The following is a 22191-nucleotide window of genomic DNA, read 5'->3' as shown; positions in this document are numbered from 1 at the left end:
CCTTTGCATTGTGACTCTGGCACAGCAGCCCTCAGCAAAAATACCTTCCATTTCTCACTTGCCAGACCGGATTTGTGAGCACAGTCTTCTAGCTCAATTCTTCCAGTCAAAAGCTGCTCCTTTGCATCTATTTCCAGTCCTGCTTGAATGCCAGGAAGCAGAACAACTATGGAATACAGTGCTGAGCGCTTTAATCAGTCCAGATAGTTTATTAAATTGCTTATACTTTTCTCCAGTTCCGAGATTAGGCACACACAGTAATTCTTCCTTCAAGTTCTTAATTAGTCTTCCAATTTGTGGCTTGCCTGTAGCTTTTCATTGTAAGAGACAGAAGGGAGGATTAGGAGACTATATGATGAGAGAGAGAGAGAGAGAGAGAGAGAGAGAGAGAGAGAGAAGACTCTAAACTGCGGTTGCTCAGAATGGAGGCTTTGAATATTTGCTTATCCATTAACAAAGCCCCCCCCCTTCAGTTTTGCAGAATATAACTTTCAATTGTACCCTTCATTAAGCAGATGCCTGGGGCAAACATAACGAAGGTTGCAATACTCCCTGTTGTTGTTTTTAAACTTCCTAAATTGGTAGAGTCTCAAACAGGTCTGGTCAAAGGCTGCCTAGACCAGTTCTGGATTGTGATTGCGCTTGTGTGCATGTCAGAGCACGGGAAGTTAATTTAAAAAAGGAACAAGTTTAAGATGTCCCAAAAGGAACTAATTTCAGTTCATGTTTGTCCCTTTACAAAATGAACTAATTTGGTTCATTCGAGTGATCTTTGCAAAGAGCCTAGGACTTGCCAATCAGAAGGTTGGAGGTTCGAATCCCCGCGACAGGGTGAGCTCCCGTTGCTCGGTCTCAGCTCCTGCCAACCTAGCAGTTCGAAAGCACGTCAAAGTGCAAGTAGATAAATAGGTACCGCTCCGGCAGGAAGGTAAACGGCATTTCCGTGCGCTGCTCTGGTTCGCCAGAAGCGGCTTTGTCATGCTGGCCACATGACCCGGAAACTGTACACCAGCTCCCTTGGCCAATAAAGCGAGATGAGCGCCGCAACCCCAGAGTCGGTCACGACTGGACCCAATGGTCAGGGGTCCCTTTACCTTTACCTAATGTTCCAAGGGCCACAGGTCAGTGGTGGGTGGGGCCAGAGGCTAAAGTGGGAGGAGCAGAGAACACAAATTTCCCCTTTGTCTAGTTCTATCCACAAACACATCTCTTTTATCTCTCCCTTCCAGGCAAGCAAGAGGCATTTTGAGGAGTTCAAGGGCACTTTCCAGCCAGGCAAAGACACTCCAGGGAGAGGGCAAAGCAAGGCTGTTATCTGTGTTCTTAGAACAGACATGAGCCAGAAGCTAAGAAAAAGCACTTTTTTTCTATGTTACATAAAAAGGTGTAGTAGCAGGAAAAAGCACGGCCAGATGAGGGCTGCAGGCAGCTACCAAGATTTCTCTGCCAACCATCTCTTCGCATCGAGCCTCAAGTTGCTTTCTGCTTTTTGAGCTGTCTGCTGCTTTGTCCGCACCAGAGCTTTGATCTCGATGCCGCCAGCAGCTCTAACAAGCAAATCGCAGCAAGTGGCTCTGGTTCTCCCAGGGAACTGTTTCCAATTACACAATCTGCATTTTTGTTTCGGGATGAAAGGGCAGCGAAGTTGGCCGCCTGAGAGTGCCATAAACTCTCAGGGAGCAGAGCCTGTTTTGTCACTTCAAAAGCGTCAGAAGCGTCTGGCTTGTTAAGAGCCTAATAGCAATTAACGAGTACACAAAATGCTATCAATTCAACCAAGAGTTCTTACCCGCCAACATTTCTCCGATGAAACTAGGGATGTCCATTATTATTATTATTATTATTATTATTATTATTATTATTATTATTCACTGCTCAGCTGACTGGGTTGCCCCAGCTACTGTGGGCGGCTTCCAACATATATGAAAACATAATCAAACATTAAACATTCAAAAATTTCCCTGTACAGGACTGCCTTCAGATGTCTTCAGATTTCCTTGGCTCGGGAGTTGCATAACTCCATACCCTCCAACATTTCTCTGATGAAAATACGGACATCCTAAGGAAAAGCAGGACATTCCAGGATCACATCAGAAACCAGGACGGCTTCTGTAAATCCAGGAATGTTCCTGGGGAATAGGGACACTTGAAGGGTCTAGCCTCAACTAAAAGTTGGGCATTTGGAGTTCCCAGTCCCATGTTATGGAGCATTCTTCCAGCAGAGATGCAACAAGCACCCTTGCTTTTGACTTTCAGGCGTTTCTCAAATACCTTTTCATGTTGACAGGCCTATGCAATTGTTTAAACCAGAGGTTTTCAACCTTTTTGAGTCCATGGCTCCCTTGAACAACGGCATTCTTTCTGCGGCACTCCTGTGGAGCTCAGGAGACCAGTTATGTCATCCCTTGCCTGCCTCACCCTTTTTTGAACACCCTCCCTTGTAGTGCATTCCTTCAGCCTCCTCTCCCCTCTCCTTGGGAGTCCTCCAGGCACTGCTGCTGCTGCCCCTGGTCTCTGAGCTGCCCCCCTGCTTCAGGGGCATGGGACTAGAGCAAGGGCTGGCGGACTGGCTGGCTGGGCTCCCTCCCCTGCTTGCTTGCTTACTCTGAGGCCACTTAAGCTCCTGGCAACCACCACCCCATGGCACTGGCGGAGCTTCATGCTCTGGCATCAGGGAGCGGAGAGCAGGCGGGGCTGGCATGCATCCTGGGGGCGTGGCATGCCACCTGTGGGGGCATGGCGCCCAGCGTGGGCGAAGGGGGCAGCTGCGATGGCACCCCACTGGGATCGTGCTGCCAGGGGCGGTGTGCTCCCCCCGCACTCCTCTTCCTCTACCAGTGCCCCTGGCCAATTCCAGAGGCACCATTCGCCTGCAGAGCTTGTAGCTGCAGCTGCTGCAACAAACAGCCATACAAGCCTTTGGGAGGCAGAAAATGCAAGAGGGCATCAGAGAAGGGAAGGAAGGAAAGAGGGACAGAGGCCAATGTTGCCCAAGGCACCCCTGACCAGCATTCAAGGTACCTCAGGGTGCCCATAGCTGTCAACTTACAGATTTGAAAATAAGGGACCAGCAGCCTCGAAAATAAGGGATCAGCAGCCAAAATAAGGGATTTTCCCAGCACAGGTATGTTCAACTTCTGAGCCCCTCCAAGCCAAAGGCAGAAAGCCCAGCCAGCAGCCAAACGAAGCCTCAAGTGGTGGTTCCCACAGCACGGCAACCTGGCAAAAGGGTGCAGCAGGGAAACCCACCGTCACTTCTCTGCTGGGAAGCTCTGAGCAAAGGCGAGTCCCCAGGCAACACGGCCAATTTAATCGGCACAAGGCATGCAAGCTCCACCCCCCCAGTCATTCTTAGACTCCTTATTGGGTGAGCAATGCAGCCAAGCAACATAGTTGGAGCCTCCCTCCTCCCTGGCCGGCAGGGAGGGAGGGAGAGGAGCTGCTTCCTTTGAAACCCGGGAAATTTAAGGGACATCATCAATAAGGGACAGCAGCGGGACACAGTGCTGGGATAAGGGACTTTCACGCCAAATAAGGAACGGTTGACAGCTATGAGGGTGCCCCGCACACTGGTTGAAAAACCACTGGTTTAAACTATTATTGTTCAGCCAAAATAATCACCCATTCCCTGCCAATCACCCATTCCCACCACCCTTCTGAGTAATACCCCTCCCCACCTTCTGAGTAATACCCCTCCCCACCTTCTCACTATATAGAAGGATCTGGCAACTTCTGTTTCAGTGTATCTGAAGAAGTGTGCATGCACACGAAAGCTCATACCAAGAACTAACTTAGTTGGTCTTTAAGGTGCTACTGGAAGGAATTTTTTTTATTTTGACTATGGCAGACCAACACGGCTACCTATCTATAATTGTTCAGCCAGTTATGTTAATGATTATTTTGTCCTGTATTATTACTGCTGTTTAATGCTTTATGTTACATATATTGTTAAATACTGTACCACACAGTTTCTTGATGAGATGGTGGTATATACATAAGTCTACAAATAAATAAAATTATTGAATAAAATACAGCAGTGGTGGGAAAGCTCTGCCTTGTAGACCTAACTACACCCAGTAGGCCGAATTAACAAAATTTTAACAAGCCATTTCCAAAAGCTATAAATAGGGGCAATAATTTATATAGAGCAGGGATAAGAAAATGAACTCTCCCAGGTAAACAGAGAAATCAGGAGTGTTTGGCTCAACACAATGAAGAAAAAATATATTTGTGTCTATTTTTGTAGGATGGTGCTCTCAGCAGCTCTAAATTGTTTTGATACAAACCTTTTTATATAAAACAATCCCAGTCCTCTCTCCCAACTCCCCACCCTACCCCAAGGCTGCAGTGCTTAGCGCTTACAAGGGAATAAGACCCACAACACACTGAAATGTACTTCCTTTCAGGAAACTTGCTTGCACTACAAGGATAAGGTATCAAACAACTATAAGAAGTTTAAAATAATCCTTTCAAACAACTGTCAAGTTCCTCCTAATCAGTCCCACACACAGAGGCTTCATTTCCCCATTTCAGAGCGAAATCATTTGGGCCTTGGAATATCTTTTCTGAGGATGAAAGGGGAAAGAATCGTTCCGCTAGCTCAAAACACCATTCAATGTTGATTCAACACTTACAAAAAGAGGAAGAAGAAAGACTCCCACTCAAATGAAGCTCATTCTTTAAGAGCTTTGCAAGGGTCTAGAATGGAAGGGCTAATAAAGTCCTCCCGAGAGGGAATTTGCAAATTTGCAGTGAGTCTCATTGGATCTTTTCCAAACTGCTTGACAGAACCGACAGTGTGACTCTTTAGGCATTAAGTCTCCTCCTCCTCCTCCTCTTCTTCCTCTTCTTCTTCTGGCTGGTTTTCTTATAACAGGCCAAAAAACTGATATAAACCTCCCGCCCTGCTGCTGGTCACTCGATATATTCAGTTGTAACACAGGATGTTGCAACACAGCCCTCCTAGCCAAGGGTGCCAACCTGAATAAAATATTGGGGGGGGGGGTAGCAGATAAGCCTCACCCTGTATAATTAATCCCATGATGTGGTACACACAACCATTTGAATGGAAATTCCCCTCAACTTTGGGAGAGATCACAGCACCCAAAATGGCCGACACGATCTTGTGTTTGAAAGCGGGATGTCCCGTTTCCCCCCCAGAACAGTTGACAGGTATACAGTGGTACCTTGGGTTACAGATGCTTCAGGTTACAGACTCCGCTAACCCAGAAATAGTACCTTGGGTTAAGAACTTTGCTTCAGGATGAGAACAGAAATCACGCAGCAGTGGCACGGCGGCAGCGGGAGGCCCCATTAGCTAAAGTGGTGCTTCAGGTTAAGAACAGTTTCAGGTTAAGAATGGCCCTCCAGAATGAATTAAGTTCTTAACCTGAGGTACCACTGTACTGTTGAACCACTCAGAGAACTGTAACTCTGGGAGGGGAGCAGGAGTCTCCTCACAACTTTGGGGGAAGCCGTGAGCATTTAAAGTGGTATAATACCGCTTTAAATATGCTGTGTGGATGTACGTAGCCTCAGTATAAGGCAGCTTCCTTTGTTAGGAGAGGCCTTCATTTATAACACAAATAGGCCTATTTTCCCTTGTCAAATGCTGAATAAAATGGAGTTGGATGGGGTGCCCTTACTCTGCACAGGCATTTGGGCATTGTGAGAACTACAGTGAACGTCCCTCAAGGTTATGACTGAGGAGATGACATTTTCAAGAACGATGCAAACAGGAGTGACCTTTGCTTCCTCATTTTTTTATCTCACCGCCCTGCTGCCTGCGGCTATTAATTAACTAGCTGTGTTTCCGGAAGCATTCAGCCATTGAATCCAACGGCTACACTGTGTGAGGGGGATTCTGCCTCAGACGGATCCTACCAGCGGGGAAGATGTCCACCCGGTACCACCAGGCAGCTGCCGACGGCAATCTGGACCTGCTCAGAGAAGCCACCAGAAAAGACCTGAACACCTCAGACGCGGATGGGATGACACCGACCTTGCTGGTGGCTTACCATGGCAACCTGGAGGCTATGGAAATAATCTGCCGAAGAGGGTAAATTCAGCAGGCTTTCATAGATGCCACAATGTGTGTGGTTTGTTTGTTTTTTAAAATCCTAAAACCTGCAGGGAGAGGGATGGGATAACAGGCAATAGGTTCTTTGTTTTAGAGCTGATCAGATTTCAGGGGATGAGGAGGGGAAGAAAGAAACCCCACCCTGAAGTTGTATCCCATGCTAGTCCTACACAGAGCAGACCTATTGAAATTAATGGGCCTTGATTTCAGTGATTCTAGTGTGAGTCGAACCTAGTAAGATGCAACTTTTTGCCTTGTGTTTAAGACATAAAGGAGCGTGTTGGTGGTGCTGTCAGTTTGGGCTACCTGCTTGGTGGTGGAAGCCATGGCAGAGCCTTTTTAGTGGTGGTTCCTCATTTGTGGAATGCCCTCTCTACTGAGGTGTATCTGTTTCCCTCATTAAGCACTTCTGGGGGGAATTTCTTTTTTTTAACAAAAATCCTATTTACCCAGGCATTTGATGGATGAAAGATTCTTAGCAACCTTGGAATTATCAGTTCTGAGAGCTGGTGATCCTTTTAGAAGGTAAACTGTCTTTAGGAGTGTTTAATTGTATTCTTTCATCATTTACATGTTTGCCACTGTGGGCTCCTTTGGAAGGAAGGGTGGGATGTAAATTTATTAAATAATAACAGCAGCAACCTAAGTAAAGCCTGCTGGGTAAGGCCAATGACCCACTGAGTCCAGCATCCTGTTCTCACAGTGACCAACCAGATGTCAATAACACTCCCTCCTTCAGTGGTTTCCATTTGCTGGTATTCAAAGGCATTACTATTTCTGATCGTGGAAGCAGACCATAGCCACCATGACTAGTGGCCACTGGTATTTGTGTGCTCCATTAATTTCTCTAATTCTCTTATAAAGCAATCCAAGTTGGTGGCCATCATGGGCTTCCTGTGGGTTTGAATTCTGTGTTTAACTTATCACTGTGTGAATAAGGACTTCTGTTCATCTGTCCTGGATCTTCCAATCTTCGGCTTCATGAGATGTCCATGAAGTCTGGGGTTAGGAGGTAGGGAGATACACTTTTCGCCATCCACTTTCTCCCATTTCATGCATAATTTTATAAGCTTCCTTCAGGTCACCTCTTATTCTCCTTTTCTCTAAGCTTAAAATCCCCAAACGCTGTAAGCTCTGCTTGTAGATGGATTCGCTCCACCTCTTGATCATTTTGCCCTTTTTTTCCTGAACCTTTTCCAACTCCACAATAACCAGAGCAGGTCCCAGGTTCTCGGTGGACTTCCTGCAGGGGTGTGGGCACTCAACACATGCCTAACCATCCTGACCCTTGAGGAAAGAAGGCATCATTTTGTAGAGCCAGGGTGCATGCAGAAATACTGAAGAAGACTAGAAGAAAGGGCCATAGCTCAGTGGTAATGCATCTGCTTTGCATCCAGAAGGTCTCTGGTGCAGTTCCCCAGTTGTCAGGTTTAGCACTTCTGTCACACAAGACACGCAATGCTGGCAGTTTTACTAATTGAGGTATTTAGCAATAACAGACTTTCAGCAGTCCGAGTTCCCACAACTCATTCCTCAGTGTCTGAGTCAGTTGATTCAACTGGCTTCCGGCACCTCCCAAGGCCAGATATACGCCATGGTCCTCCTCTGCTTCCTGCTGGTCTTCTTTTGTTCTAATCGCTTGCTCTGCCTCCTACTTCTTGGAGACTCAGGTGCAGCCAATTCCTCCTCTGGAGCTGAATCCAACCCCCTCCTACCACCTGCCTCTTGCTCCTGCATCTCCGTGCTGCTGCAAAAACCGAGAAGGGCTTATCTCACTTTTGTTGTGTAAAAGAATCAAGTTCCTGTTTTCCTCTGCCTCTTCCTCCCCCTCTGGAGACTCCTCTCTGCCGGCCAGGTCTCTGACACCAGTTGAATCCTACCTGGAACCTTGGAGAACCCTGCACACAGTCTATGTAGACAAAACACTGCTAGATGGTCCCATGATCTGACTCAGAAAGGCAGGTTCCTAGAAACATAGAGTTGGAAAGGACCCTATTCTTCATCTAGTCCAATCCTCTGCAATGCAGGAATCTGCAACCATCCGGGGATCAAACCTGTGACTTTAGCATTATCAGCACCAAGCTCTAACCAACTGAGCTATCCTGGGCCACACCAGAACCATGGCTAGGAGAAAGTGGGGTGTATGTGGTGAGCCTTCCTCCTGAACACTGGAAGGAATGCTCCCAACAAGGAAATCTGTTTAACTCAGAGGTTTCCAGCCCAAAGAATTCAGAACAAGGAAGACAATAATTTCTGTAGACTCAAAATTGCTTGTAGACTTGGAAATGGATTGAACAGAATTGAACCAGGCTATCTATATATATATATATATATATATATATATATATATATATATATAGGTTTTGGTGTCTTCGGGTGTCTTCCCGTGTAAGAGTTGGGGTGTCTAGGCGACGTTTCGACGAGGTCTCACTCGTCATCTTCAGGCTGGTGCTTTCGGCTTCTTGTTACTGGAACAGAGCTCTGTTGGCTCTGTTCCAGTAACAAGAAGCCGAAAGCACCAGCCTGAAGATGACGAGTGAGACCTCGTCGAAACGTCGCCTAGACACCCCAACTCTTACACGGGAAGACACCCGAAGACACCAAAACCTGCATTCCTGTACCCGTGAAAATCTACGAAAGCAAATATATATATATATATATATATATATATATATATATATATATACACATACATACATACAGAGAGAGAGAGAGAGAGTACCTGCAATAATGCCTTTAGCACTGACATGCGTTTGTGGGAGGCATAGGTGATCGAAATCCAGTTAAGAAGCAATCTTCTTCTAATTAGATTCACACAAAGGTACCTCAACCACTGCTTTGTAGCCTGTATTCATCTCTTTCAATCTGCTAGGGTTGGAATCTGCGTCAGTGCGTTGAACTGCTCTCTTGAACTTCCACAATGAAGGGCTGTCTGAACGGGGGAGATGAATGTAGATTTTTGGACACATGTTGAATTGTTCAACGGGCCCAATGAGGAGGATAAGTATCAACAAGGAGGAAGTGATAGTATGAGTTGGCGTGGACCCCAAGGGTCATGTAGTCCAACCCCCAGCAATGCAGGAATCTCAACACATGGTCTCCCATCCCATTTGAAACCATACCAGACCCTGCTTAGCTTTGCAAATGTGCTAACAGGTTTATTGCTGCATCACCAAGAAAGGAACCCTCCAGCTTCCTTTTTATGTGTTAGCCCCAGTTTTTAAAATACTCGTAAAATACATTATTGTTATTTATTTCATTTATGAATTGCCTCCTATGAGGCATCTCAAAGCAATTTCACAACCCAATAAAAATCTGTATGAAACAATTGCATATACAGTGGTACCTCGGGTTACATACGCTTCAGGTTACATACGCTTCAGGTTACAGACTCTGCTAACCCAGAAATAGTGCTTCAGGTTAAGAACTTTGCTTCAGGATGAGAACAGAAATTGTGCTCCAGTGGCGCGGCGGCAGCAGGAGGCCCCATTAGCTAAAGTGGTGCTTCAGGTTAAGAACAGTTTCAGGTTAAGTACGGACCTCTGGAACGAATTAAGTACTTAACTCAAGGTACCACTGTATAAAACAGTTAAAAACTGTTATGCATACAAAAACAGATTAAGAAGTTACATGTATAAAAACAATTTCAAATCCAATAAGGATATTGACTGAGGGCCGCAGTACTGGGGTGTGTGTGTCTGTGTAGAATAAAAGACTGCTTTGAGCTATGCTGAAATAATGCATAAAGCGAGGGAGGCTCAAGCCTAGGAGGCAACAGAGGCAGTTTTAGGGTAGTGTGACTGGTTCACCTGCAGTGTTGTGCTGAGGGGTGTTGTGCTGAGGGGGCGCCACAACAGTGCAGTGTAGAACAGAGCAGTGTTTTTCAACCACTGTTCCGCGGCACACTAGTGTGCCGCGAGATGTTGCCTGGAGGGAGGTGGGCAAGTCGGGCGGCGAGAGGCGGGGCAGCGGCGGCGAGGAGAGGCCGCCCAGCGCGGGGCTCTCGCCGTCTGCCTGCCTGGCTGCCTGCGAGCTCGGCGGGCAGCGCCTCCGTCCGCAGCGCCGGCCTCGCGGCTCTCATTCCCTGCCCCTGCCAAAGCTCACCCAGCCAAGCCGCGCTCTCCTTCCTGCCTCGCTTTGCTGCCTCCTTCCCCCCCCCACCCCCAAAGCTTGAAGGTTCCCCGGCGCCGACCCGCAGGTTTGACCCCCTTCTCACACCTGTTCGCGCTCCTTGCACGGAATGGGGCGGATGGGGAGGAACGGGGCTCGCCGCTGCCTCCGCTCGCCCTCCCCCCCTCTGCCGGCAGTCCCGCGATTCTTGGCTTTTTGGCGGTTGGCACAGAAGGAAGGCAAGGGGGAGGGAAAAAAATTGAAACTTACACTTTCGTGCGTCCCTCCCGGCGTGACGCTGCGCGCTGACGTCACGGGGCTGTAATGGTGGTGTGCCTCGAGATTTTTTTCATGAAACAAGTGTGCCTTTGCCCAAAAAAGGTTGGGAAACACTGGAACAGAGGATGAGAGGTGGGAGGCACCAAATGTTGCACATTGTGTCACTGAAATTTGACAGCCCACTGGGGACAAATGTACCCCTCTGTCCAGCACTTGGGACTGTCCTCAGGCCACAACTTCCCCACCCAACCACAAGCCTCACTTGTCCTGCTTTGCGTCCTCCTGACGTAATTTTGTCAGGCTGGAATGTGCCCTTGAATTGTAACAGTGCCTCTTGCTTGCCTAGTTAGAAATATGACTCTTGCTCATCCGCAATGCAGTTCACAATGCAAAAGCAACGGCAGATCCATTTAAAGGACATCAGATGCACATTTAAAGAACATGATCCCTCCTACGGAAAAAAAAAAAAGAATCACAAGAACTGTAGTTTTGCTCTCACAGAGCTCCAGTTCCCAGCCCCTCTGACAAAATTCAGTTCCCAAAATTCAGTTCCCAAGAATCTTGTGTGTTGAATGTGTTTTAAATGTATGGTATGCCCTCACATGTGTAGATCCACCTGCTTTTTGCCTCTGAATCCACCTGTCAGTGCTGTTGTGCATTTTAAAATGTATGCAGGAAAATACATCTTCAGCTGCATGTAAGCTTTATTTGTGCACATACAATCAGTGATCACTGGAGAGTCTCAGAAAAAGAGAACTCCAAATTCTCTGATGGAAAGCAGGTATGCTTACAGGAAAACATTCTCTACAGCAACAGGGTCAGATAAAAACTAAGCTTCTAATAGGTTCAATTCCTCTTTTTTATATGGGGAGGGAACTTGTCTCCTTCCCAGTTCCTAAGCAGATGACATTAGGAGCAGAATACAAATCCCAGGAAGTCCAACTCCTGTTATGCTTATCAGTAAAAGCTCATTTGGCATGTTGGCCCCAGAAAGTTGTTCAGAACAGAATGTGGCCCTCAATTCCTCACTGCTGGCTTAGAGTGTTAGAACAGAAGGCAAACTTCAAGTATAGGAAGATAAAGCATTTCTTAGTTCCTGGTTTGGGGTGTGGCTTGCTCTTTCATATGCTATGTTTTATTGCCCATAAAAGCAACCTTTAAACAGTACAATTGCTTATCCTAAATTTACAGCCTAGTAAAATGAATTATCACTCCACAGACTTCACTAATGAAAAAAGGAACCAAGGCTTGTCATTACTGAGGTGGTCAATCTATATAGCCTGCTTGGGCTATACCACTTTGAACTGGTTGGGCGGGATGTCACATGATGAAATGTTCCCCTATGCCAGGGATTCCCAAACTGCGGTCTATGGACCACCAGTGGTCTGCAAACGTCATTCAGGTGCAGATAGGTAGCCGTGTTGGTCTGCCATAGTCAAAATAAAAAAATTCCTTCCAGTAGCACCTTAAAGACCAACTAAGTTAGTTCTTGGTATGAGCTTTCGTGTGCATGCACACTTCTTCAGATACACAGGTCATTCAGGTGGTCCATGGTGAGCCTGTTAAAATGCAGTTTAAAACCATGTAGTGTCTAGCACAGTGCATTACAATGACTGCAAGAGGCGGAAATATCATGACGTGGTCAGTAAATGTCAAGTGGTCCATTGGAGAGCAGCAGGAATTGGAATCCACTCTTCAGTGCAAAATAACATTTTGAGGAAAGGCCATCGCCAAGTGGCAGAGCATGCTTTGCATGCAGAAGGTCCCAGGTACCATCCCCAGTATCTCCAGGTAGGGCTGGGAGAGACTCCCTCAAAACCTGAAGAGCCACTGTAACTCAGCCCTCATCCAGACAAAGGCAGGTTTCCCTGGGAAAACCCCAGGACAAAAACAAACAAAAAAAAGCCACTGCTCAGACATGGAGCTTTAAAGCCTAAGAAAAGTGGCACAAAAGGAAGTCTGGATGAGCCCTTAGTGTAGACAGCAATGAGCTAGATTATCAAAATAATATTGCATGCCACCCCAATCTCTGAGCAGTGCAAGATTCCAGGGGCTCCAGGCGTTCACCCATGGCTCATGTTTCCTTTTGGAAATGAGGCACAGCGGAGACTGTGCTGTCTTTAGGATGTATGGTTTATTTGCACACACACACACACACACACACACACACACACCCTGAGCCTATGATGGAGGGGCTCACAGCATTAACACACCAAGGTGGTTTTGCTTCTTCCATGGCCACAGTCTTGGATGCCAGCAGAAACCAGTCATTACTCTCCCTAGAGCCATCTTAATGTCTTATCACCTTGCTTTTGTTAAATTAGTGACTCATACTTAGTGGCCATTTTCATGCTGACCTGGCTGTTCCGGCAATTGAATCCCAGCTGGAGCTGGGGATTCTGGGGGCTTGATTAAATTCTAACATTTACTAAATCCAGGAATTATGGGGAATCTGGCACCCCCAAAGCCTTTGTTCTCCATCACAAAGGCAAATCCTAAATCTCAACAAGCGAAACTATCATTTAAAAAATGGGTCATCTTCCTGACTTGTGACTGATCACATTAAATTATCTAAGAGACAAACTCAATAAAAGTTTGTGCCTGGTTTGGATTTTATATAAAACCCTTTGGTATAAGACAACAGATGCCCTGCAGCTTATGTTGGAGAACATTGAATCACCGTGACCTTGACTGCAGGGAAACCTATTTGCACAGACAGGCCCTTAATTTCACTGACGTCAATAGGCGTAAAATGAGATTTTAACAGTTTATCTTAACCCAGTTATGGGTAAACTCATGAGAAGCTATATAGTAGCCCTATGCCTGCATACAAAGAATCAAAGCTAATTAGAAATAATACTTAGCATCTGTGTAGTGCTTTCAAGTGTTCACATGCTTCATGTGCATTATCTAGCTGCAATCCTTACAACAACCCTGTCAGGTAGTATTATTGTCACCCATATTGCTCAGAGAGTGGCTTGCCTAGTGAGTTCATGGCAGAAGCAAGATCCAAACCGTGGGTTGTGGTATTTGTAGCTTACAACATGATGCAGTATAAATCTACTCAGAAGTTAATCCCACTGAGTTCTATGAAACTTTCTTCCCAGCCAAGTGTGACTGTGTCTCTGATGCCTTACACAAGATCAGTTCTCTTAAAACGATTTAGTTCAGCAATTCCCCAACTGCTTTCCTCTACAGAGCACTTGAACATTGTTGAGAGTTTTGGTGGAGCACTTAATCATTTTTCTGCCTGTTGTAGCAACTGCAGTACTCTGCGCTAGGTGATTTGCAATTGCAGTTTTATTGCTTCTGTTTCTTGAATTGCATTATATTGTATTGCAATAACAATGTACTTTGCCCTGAGTTGCTTAGGCAGCATCCACATGGCACTTTCACGACCTTTCCCTAACTGTTAATTCCACATTACATTTGAGCACAAACACTTGTGCTCATTGTATTTGAGCACAAACACAACATAAAAGGCACTTCTGAAATTATAGTGGAATACCTGCACAAGTTTAGCAACCATTTCCATATTATTTGCAGGTGGGGTATGTGTGTGTGTGGTTGTTTTTTGTTGTTGTTGTTTTGAAGCAAATAACACTGAAATTAGCACGTAACTTGCACACTATGGTTCCAGAACATAAACACAAAATGCATTATAAAATCAAGAACGAAAGCAAAACAAACCAATAACACCACCCCATAAGAGGGAAGGACAGTTAAACTAGTATACATACCTATGTTGCCTGACCCCCGATTATAGGTGGCATCCCACTAAATTCTACTCAGAGAAACCCATTAAAATGAATGAGAATGACCAACTGAGGCCTATTAATATAAGTGGGTTGCACTGAGCAGAACTTGGCAGGATGCAATCCCCTGTGGCGAGCTAGGGAAGGTAGATGTGATGGCATTGAGTGTTCTTTCCAGTTCGGTGACTCTGCAATTGTATGATTGCAAGATTGGGGTCTGGGCAAAAGTCTGCTAAAGCAGTCAGACAGGAGTTTACCCAAATAGTTGCACGTGTCTCCTTTGTCCAGAAGATTGTCAGATTGCTATCAATAGCTGCCTTTTGAATGACTGGAAAATTCCTGACAAGGGGGAGATCTTCCCCTGCATCCAAGCAGAGGATGTTTCAGACCGGGGTGTGTGTGTGTAAAGCACAGGGGATCATTTTGAGCCAGGCTGAGGATAGGCAGAGAGCTGAAGCTTTGGGACAAACAGTATTTACTGATGCTGTCTGTCTGTCTGTCTGTCTGTCTGTCTGCCTGCCTGCCTGAGTATTTACAATAAAACAATGAACAGGATGGTGATACAATGACTACTGCAATTGACACAAGATAATATCACCAAGGCAACTATCTGTAAACAAACAATAAACATCCATAAAAATGGCAAATAGTTTCTTTCCCAAAACAGAAAGAGGATGATGTCCTTTAGTTTGTTAAACCTCCTTTAACAAACTGAAGGACATCATCCTCTTTTTATGCTCCTCCCGATGGAAACATGCCGATGGGGATAGATATACCCCTGCTTTAAGTCATTTACATATTGTATATTACTTACTACAAGGTTTGATGACTAAGCTCTTTAGCAACAAAACATCGGATTACCGGAACTACGTCCAAACACGGAACCACTGGTATATCACAAGTGGATTCTCTATTACTATGTTTGCAATTGTTCAAGATAAAATCTATTTTGGAAAGAGAAGAAATGAGCACTGAACCACTGATGTATTACAAGTGAACTCTTTATTTATTGTGTTTGCTATTAAGATAAAACCTATTTGGGAAAGAAACTACTTTTGCTGTGGCACCCCAAAACAAGACGTTCTGATTTTATCGGGACAGTTGAGGGGTCTGGGATACGCTCTGAATATGTGGTATATATTCAGCTCCAGTTGAAGACAAGTAATGCCTTCTGTGCAAATGTTTGAAAAACTTCTCAAGAGCAAATACAGTTGGGAGAACAAAGGGCTCGGGGGAAATAGATGAGTTCTATCAGAATTCAATAGCAAAGCATTAAAGTTAAGTATATAGAGCCAGGATGTGCTTCCTCTTACTGAATTTACAAGAGGCTGCCATGGATACAGCCACTGAATGTAAGTCTCAACCATTTATATTCAGAGAGGGAAACCTGCAGATAAGGTTGCCCATATTGCCAAAGTCAGGGAAACAGAGATTGTAATTGAATGTATAGCTTGCCCTTCCTCTTCAAGGAGCAAACACATCTACAGCAAAACTACTTTAAAAACAAGCATTCTAAAAACAGCTGAAAGAGTTACAGTTAAAACATTCTAAAAAGAGTTAAAAACATTTGGTCACCCTGTGATCTCAGGGTTCTCAGGATCAATCATCTTCAGCCATCAAATGCCTGGGCAAACAGGAATGCTTTTCCCTTCCTCCTGAAAGTCAGTAGCAAGACTCATCTCACCAGGGTGGGCATTTCACAAACAGGGAACCACCACCAAACAGGCCTTGTCACAAGTCAATGACAACCACACAACCCTCAGTGATTGTGGAGTTGAACCTGCTGATTGTAGTGTTGAACTAGATATTTAAAATTTTATTTCAAAATATTTCCGGGCTGTTCCCAAGCAATGACCGGAATGGTTTAACCAGCCCTCTTCCCAGGAAATTCTGGGAATTTCAGCTCTGCAACAAAATAAAATGGGAATAAAGTGGCAAAAATTCCCCACACTTAGAAAAGTAGCTTAGCTAGGAATGCGCTGGCCTAGAAGCTGTCTCCTTAGGTGTACTAATTTTCGCCTTGCAGGGAATAATTCAAAAATGGTGCTCCCAGCTGTAGTTTGAAGTAGTACCATCCATTCTACCTTATCATGTTGCCTTTGGAAAACTCCAGAGTTGAGTTCAATTGTCTGAGTCCTTCATGTTTTGTTTCTTTCCAGAGGTAACCCAGATAAGTGTGACATTTGGGGGAACACTCCCCTCCACCACGCTGCCGCGAATGGCCACGTCCATTGCATAACATTCTTAATCAATTTTGGCGCCAATATCTTTGCCCTGGATAATGACATGCGTTCTCCTCTGGACGTGGCTGCCAGCAGGAACCAATATGAATGCGTCCGGATCCTCGACGCTGCCGCTACTGAGCAGAACCTCAAGAATCCCAAGAGAGTCTCTCAGCTCAAGACCCAGGCTCGGCGCAATGCAGAAAGGCAAATCCACGAATGCGAACTGCGTCAGGAGAAACATCAACACGAAATGGCCAGGAATTTCAGCAAAGGATCCATGCACTCAAAGAGGGGGACAGCCACCAGGACGAAAGTCTCCAGTTTCTTTGCATCCACTTCACTGGGCACGCTGCCCCAAAAGATGAAAGACACCTTCACGCGAAGGATGAAAAAGAAAGAGGAGAATCTGGATGGTCAAGAAGCAAATCCCCAAGAGGGAGGTACCCCAGCCGGACGAACCGCCGTGATGGATGTGTTCAATGAAGAAGACGAGGAAGACCTGACCAAGGACTTCCAAAGAAAAAACGGCATTTCTGAAGATGACGATGAGCTGGCCCAAAGGTCCATCTTCCACCGGCCGGGTCTTGGCAACATTGTATTTAAAAACAACTTGCCCACCATGGGCAAAAACCTTGATGCAATGATGCTCGAGAAAGAAGGCATCAGCTTCAAAATGCCCAATGAGTTGCTTCAGTTCAAAGAGCCTGAAGATGATGGTGGTGACGCAGATGCGGAGAACAATCCGGAAGAATCTTGGATCGAAGAGGAAATCAGGTGGGATGATGAGAAAGTGGAGACCACCCCCCTGGAGGTGTTTTTGGCGTCCCAGAACCTGAACGAATTCCTTCCCATCTTGATGAGGGAAAACATTGATTTAGAGGCCCTCGTGCTTTGCTCGGATGAAGACCTGCGGAGCATTCAGATGCAGCTGGGCCCAAGGAAGAAAATCCTTCATGCAGTTGACAGACGAATGCAGGCTCTAGCAAACCCGGGCAAGGCTGGGGATACGCAGTTATAAACCATGAAGTTCCTGCGTTGCAATAGCTCCACCAAAACCGCTGCAGGGTGCAGCTGTTGCAATGGTACTGCGCCCTGCAGGGTGTTAGATCAGGGGTGAGGAACCAATAACCATTCATCTGTTGGACTCAAACTCCCTTCAGCATGGCCAGGGAGTTGCAGTCCAGCAACAGTTTGAAGGGACACAGCTTCCTCGTTCAATGTGCTTAGATTCTAGACAGCAGGGGATTTGAGCTTTTTGAAGCCGTGGTGCAACTTAACAGGTTCAACTGTTGGTGATTGTTTTAGTGGCTCAGATACATGCATAGGACTGGTTTCTACAAGGGGACAGAGTACCACCACTTCCATGATCATAATAGCAATTAAGGTTTCTACAGGTGATCTTTATATGGAAAAGCGTCGCGTGAAGAGACAGGAGCAGAAGGAGGTCATACATGTGAATGAACCCCATATTATTATTGCTAATATTATTATTTATTAAATTTCTATGCTGCCCTTCATCCGAGGACCAGAGGGTGGTTTACAACACAAAAACACAAAGCTAGATAGCATAGTAACAAACAAAAACAAAAGGCTGTAGATTGTTTAATTAGCCAAAGGCCTGGGAGAAGAGGAATGTTTGTGGTACAAGTTCCAGAGTGGTTTAACACTCAGTCTTTCTTCCAAGGGAAATCAGGGAATTGTAGCTCTGTGAGAGGAATAGGGGGGTCTCCTACGAGCTCTTAACTTAACAGATTACACTCCCCATGATTCTTTGGGGGAAGCCATGATGGTTTCAAGTGGTATGATACTGTTTTAAATGTCTAGTGCAGGTGGGTCCTCACATTCCCATGCAGACTATTCTAATGTGAATGTGTTTGTTAACATGCACATCTATGTATTCTCCAAATCCTAGTGATGAAACTCTAAAATGACACCATCCACGCAGCCGCTAAAATAATTTCAGTCAACACAGAGAGGGTAAAGGTAGGTTGATTGATGTGTGCTGGCAGGTTTCAGGTTATTTGCTTCTTTGAGCAAGTGCGCACAGCTTCCCTAGGGAAGCCCATTTTAAAACAAAGCAAGGATATATCTTCCCAGTACATGAAAATGAGATGTCATTCCATGTGACAGCCACTGTAATAACCAGCCTTTGTTCTCATGGAGTATATTTAAGATGGTGAAACCACCGCTGATTTATATCAGACAAATAAAATTGGAAGTTACAAAGCTGCCTTATACCAAGTCATTTGGTCTGTCTAGTTGGTCTGTTTACTCTGATGCTATCAACACTCAGAGGTCTCAGGTGTTGCTCTGATTATTGGGGAGGGAGGCTTAATGAAATCCACAGACCCCCCTCCATGACACTTCTTAATTTTAGTCAAAAACACAGGCAGGGGCGGAGGAAGGGGGGACAGGCCGCCCTGGGGGTCAGCACTGAGGGGGTGACAAAATGGCGGGCGGCACTCACCACAGGGCCTGCAGCACACCCGAGCCACGCTTCTCTCCTGGGAGTGACGTGGGGGTTTGAGCACTCGTAGGCTCTGCACTGCCCCAAACAGTTCGCCCGCCACCTCTCCCTCAGCTGTAGGGCAGCTGAGTGGGAGGAAGCAGGCAGACTCCTTGGAGGCCCCGCCACCCGGCACAGGGCACGCCCACCACCCATGGTGCCTGATCGGCTTGCTTCACCGCTGAACATAGGCCCCCACTGCCCCCGTTTAATTCAAGCACTGAATGTGAGTGGCAAAGGATTGATGTTCTGGTCCAAATAATGTCTTCAGAAGCAGAAGTATTCTAACAGGTGTGAGATCACAGTACAGTCATACCTCGGGTTACAGCCACTTCAGGTTGCGTTTTTTCGGGTTGCGGACTGCCGAAACCCGGAAGTACCAGAACGGGTTACTTCTGGGTTTCGGCAGTTGTGCATGCGCAGAAGCGCTAAATCGTGCTTTGCGCATGCTCAGAAGCGCCGAATCGCAACCCGCACGTGCGCAGACAAGGGTTGCGAACGCTGCGGGTTGCGAATGTGCATCCCACACAGATCATGTTCGTAACCCGAGCATCCACTGTAAATGTTCCAGGTATGGGTAAGCAGAAAAGGCAAAGCAGGGCAGAGTCCAGCTTCCAGCAATGCAAAGCAGAAGCAAACAGACAGATACTTGCTTCTGGTGATGCAAAAAAAGGTAAGACAAAGGAAAACAAAGACACATCCCTACCATACATGTAATGCATTTAAAGCGCCTGGCTTCCCCTTAAAGAATCCTGGGAGTTGTAGTTTGCTCCTCAGTTACAATTCCCAGGACTCTTAGCAAACAACAGTTCTCATGATTCTTTGGGAGGAAGACAGGTGCTTTAAATGTATAGTGTGTATGTAGCCCAAGAGAGCACGGAAGTTCTGGTTGCAGATAGCACCTTGGACAGCTCCATGAGGAATTCAAGCTGGAGACTCAGAGCAGCAAGGCTCAAATGTTGCTTCAGCAACAAGCAGCCTCAAACTGAGTGTTAAGTAGAGCTGTACCTCAGGCTGGATGGCTGGCACCGCCTCTGATGAGAGAAGTCTCTTCACTTAACAGGGTCTCCCCAAAGATGGAGAGTCAGACCCTGGGATCACAACAGACAACCTCAGAAAACAAAGCATTGGAAAGATGGGGGCCAGACTGCCTTCTTCAGCAAGTATAAAATTACCGTACAGAGGGACATAGAGGCAGGGAGCTGTGGGGATGAGTTCTCAGGCCTTTTGAAACAATAGCTAAGACAGCTGTCACAAAAGGTATCTGGGCCAGGACTCTGGTAATTGGACCCCTGGACTCGGGCAGAAGCTTCTCCCAGCTCTGTTGCCTCAGATATAGTAGCCAGGTGAGCCAAGAACTTAATATGGAGCCTTCTACATGCTGAGCATATGCTCTACACCTGATCTGCAGGTCTTCTGCAAGTTGGCTGTAGCCCAGAAGCCCCAGGAGGAGGAAGGCAAGGTGATCAGCCTTAGGTGTGATGAAGTGTACAAACGAATGAATAAAGTCAAGGTCTCTGGAATGCAATCAAATGCAAAGGGACAAACTTGAAGTCCAGATGATGAAAGACAGTTACAAGAGATGTATTTTGAATAACCTGCCTTTGTTCATTGCTGCGGGGTAACTAGTATTTGAGAGACAAATTTAGTCTGCATAGCCAGTATGTTACAATTTAGTGATATTACATACTGTGTTTGCATTGTGATGTTGTGAAGTAAATAAAGGGGTTTTTTTGGGGGGGTGTTGGTGTACATTCTATTGGCTACCAGGCATACACCTTTTCTTTTTTTTCAAAGTTTTCAAATTCCTATAGATCTGCATGATAGAAATATATTGTGTTCATTTCCAGTGATGGCCAAACTTGGTCCTCCAGCTGTTTTGGGATTACAATTCCCATCATCCCTGACCGCTGGTCCTGTTTGGCCATCACTGATTTAGACCTTGACTTCATTTACTTGCTTGTATCCATTGATTGGTCAGAGATTATGCCTTCCAGGTTTGATAAAGTGAACTCCACAACTGGGAGCCCACTGTCCTCCAGTTGTTGCCAAACGACAATTCGCTTCACCCCTGACCATTACCCATGCTGGCTGGATTGATTGGCGTTGGAGTCCAGCAACATCTGACAGGCACCAGATCTCCCATCACTGTCAGGGGTAACCACTCTCTTGCCACCCAGCCATATGCTTGAGCCCCTAGTAGGCAACTGGCATCCTTCAGCAGCTACCACTTCCCACCAGCCACTAGAGCATATCTGCATCAACATAACATTGTTGTTTGAGATCAGTTGGCTTCTTCAGGCTGTTAGTAAGGCTGTAAAGATCAGGTTGGCTAAAAGACATCCCATGCACCCATGGGAAATAAAAGTCAAACTGGGTCTGAAATTTTAGAACAAAACAAGCACCCTGCAGTGTGAGACCCTAAGGCATACTGATAACACTTCCATGAAAATGGTCCGCTCTCCTCTCAAAGCCATATGTGCCAGAGGTCATCCTTGCAACCTGTGGCAGTGAATGCCACATATAAATTAACTGTTCTGCAAAGAAGGGCTTTTTGTTTGTCCTGAATATCCTGCCAATTAGTTTAATTGGATGACCCTGGGTTCTAGTATTCCGAGGTGAGAGCAACCTCGCTCTATCCACTTCTTAAACACCATGAATTATCTTCTGATCAAAATGCAAATAACCATTTTATCTGGTAGCAAAATTCAGTAGATACCCATCACCAGAGATTTTCAACCAACACAGACTCACTTCAATTAAAAAAGAAAATAAAGTGTAAGAGGGGAAAGTCAGTACGTATAAAAGCAATACAAAATGTAGTGTTCTGTTACTCTATTTTTTCAGCAAATAGCGCTCAAAAGGATTTGACCCACATCACGATTATGATTTTTTGCAATCCTCCTTGATCCACTCAGTGTCAACAAAAGGCAGGGAAGGTAGGAGAGAATTACAAATTCCAGTTATTATTTTACAACTGCGGCAAGCTTAATCATAGATGAGCCTTTTGAACTATTTCTCATCCTTGAGAAGGCATAAAATTAAGCTGCCAAATGGGACTCGAAAATGTGGTTGGAGCCTATTATTATTATTGATAGTAATTTTCAACCTAATGCTTTGCAGCAAGAAATTATGTAACCTTCTAAAGATTTTTTTTTGGGGGGTGAACCCTGTGCCTGTTTACCTCACAGTGAGCACAAGACAGAATTGAATAGTGTAAATCAAAACCAAAGTGGA

General features: G+C 45.7%; 1 protein-coding gene across 1 annotated transcript; it reads left to right on the top strand.

Moving 5' to 3' along the window:
• Positions 1 to 5542: 5542 nt before the first annotated feature.
• Positions 5543 to 18674, top strand: ANKS4B (ankyrin repeat and sterile alpha motif domain containing 4B). Its single transcript, XM_083474457.1, has 2 exons — positions 5543 to 6058; positions 16383 to 18674. The coding sequence occupies exons 1-2, from the start codon at positions 5895 to 5897 to the stop codon at positions 17464 to 17466; spliced, it is 1248 nt and encodes a 415-aa protein (XP_083330583.1). The 5' UTR covers positions 5543 to 5894; the 3' UTR covers positions 17467 to 18674.
• Positions 18675 to 22191: the final 3517 nt, after the last annotated feature.

This window comes from Podarcis liolepis (genome assembly GCF_965112155.1).
Source record: "Podarcis liolepis genome assembly, chromosome: 14".
Lineage (NCBI taxonomy): Eukaryota > Metazoa > Chordata > Lepidosauria > Squamata > Lacertidae > Podarcis > Podarcis liolepis.
This window is presented reverse-complemented; position numbering and strand designations above follow the sequence as displayed.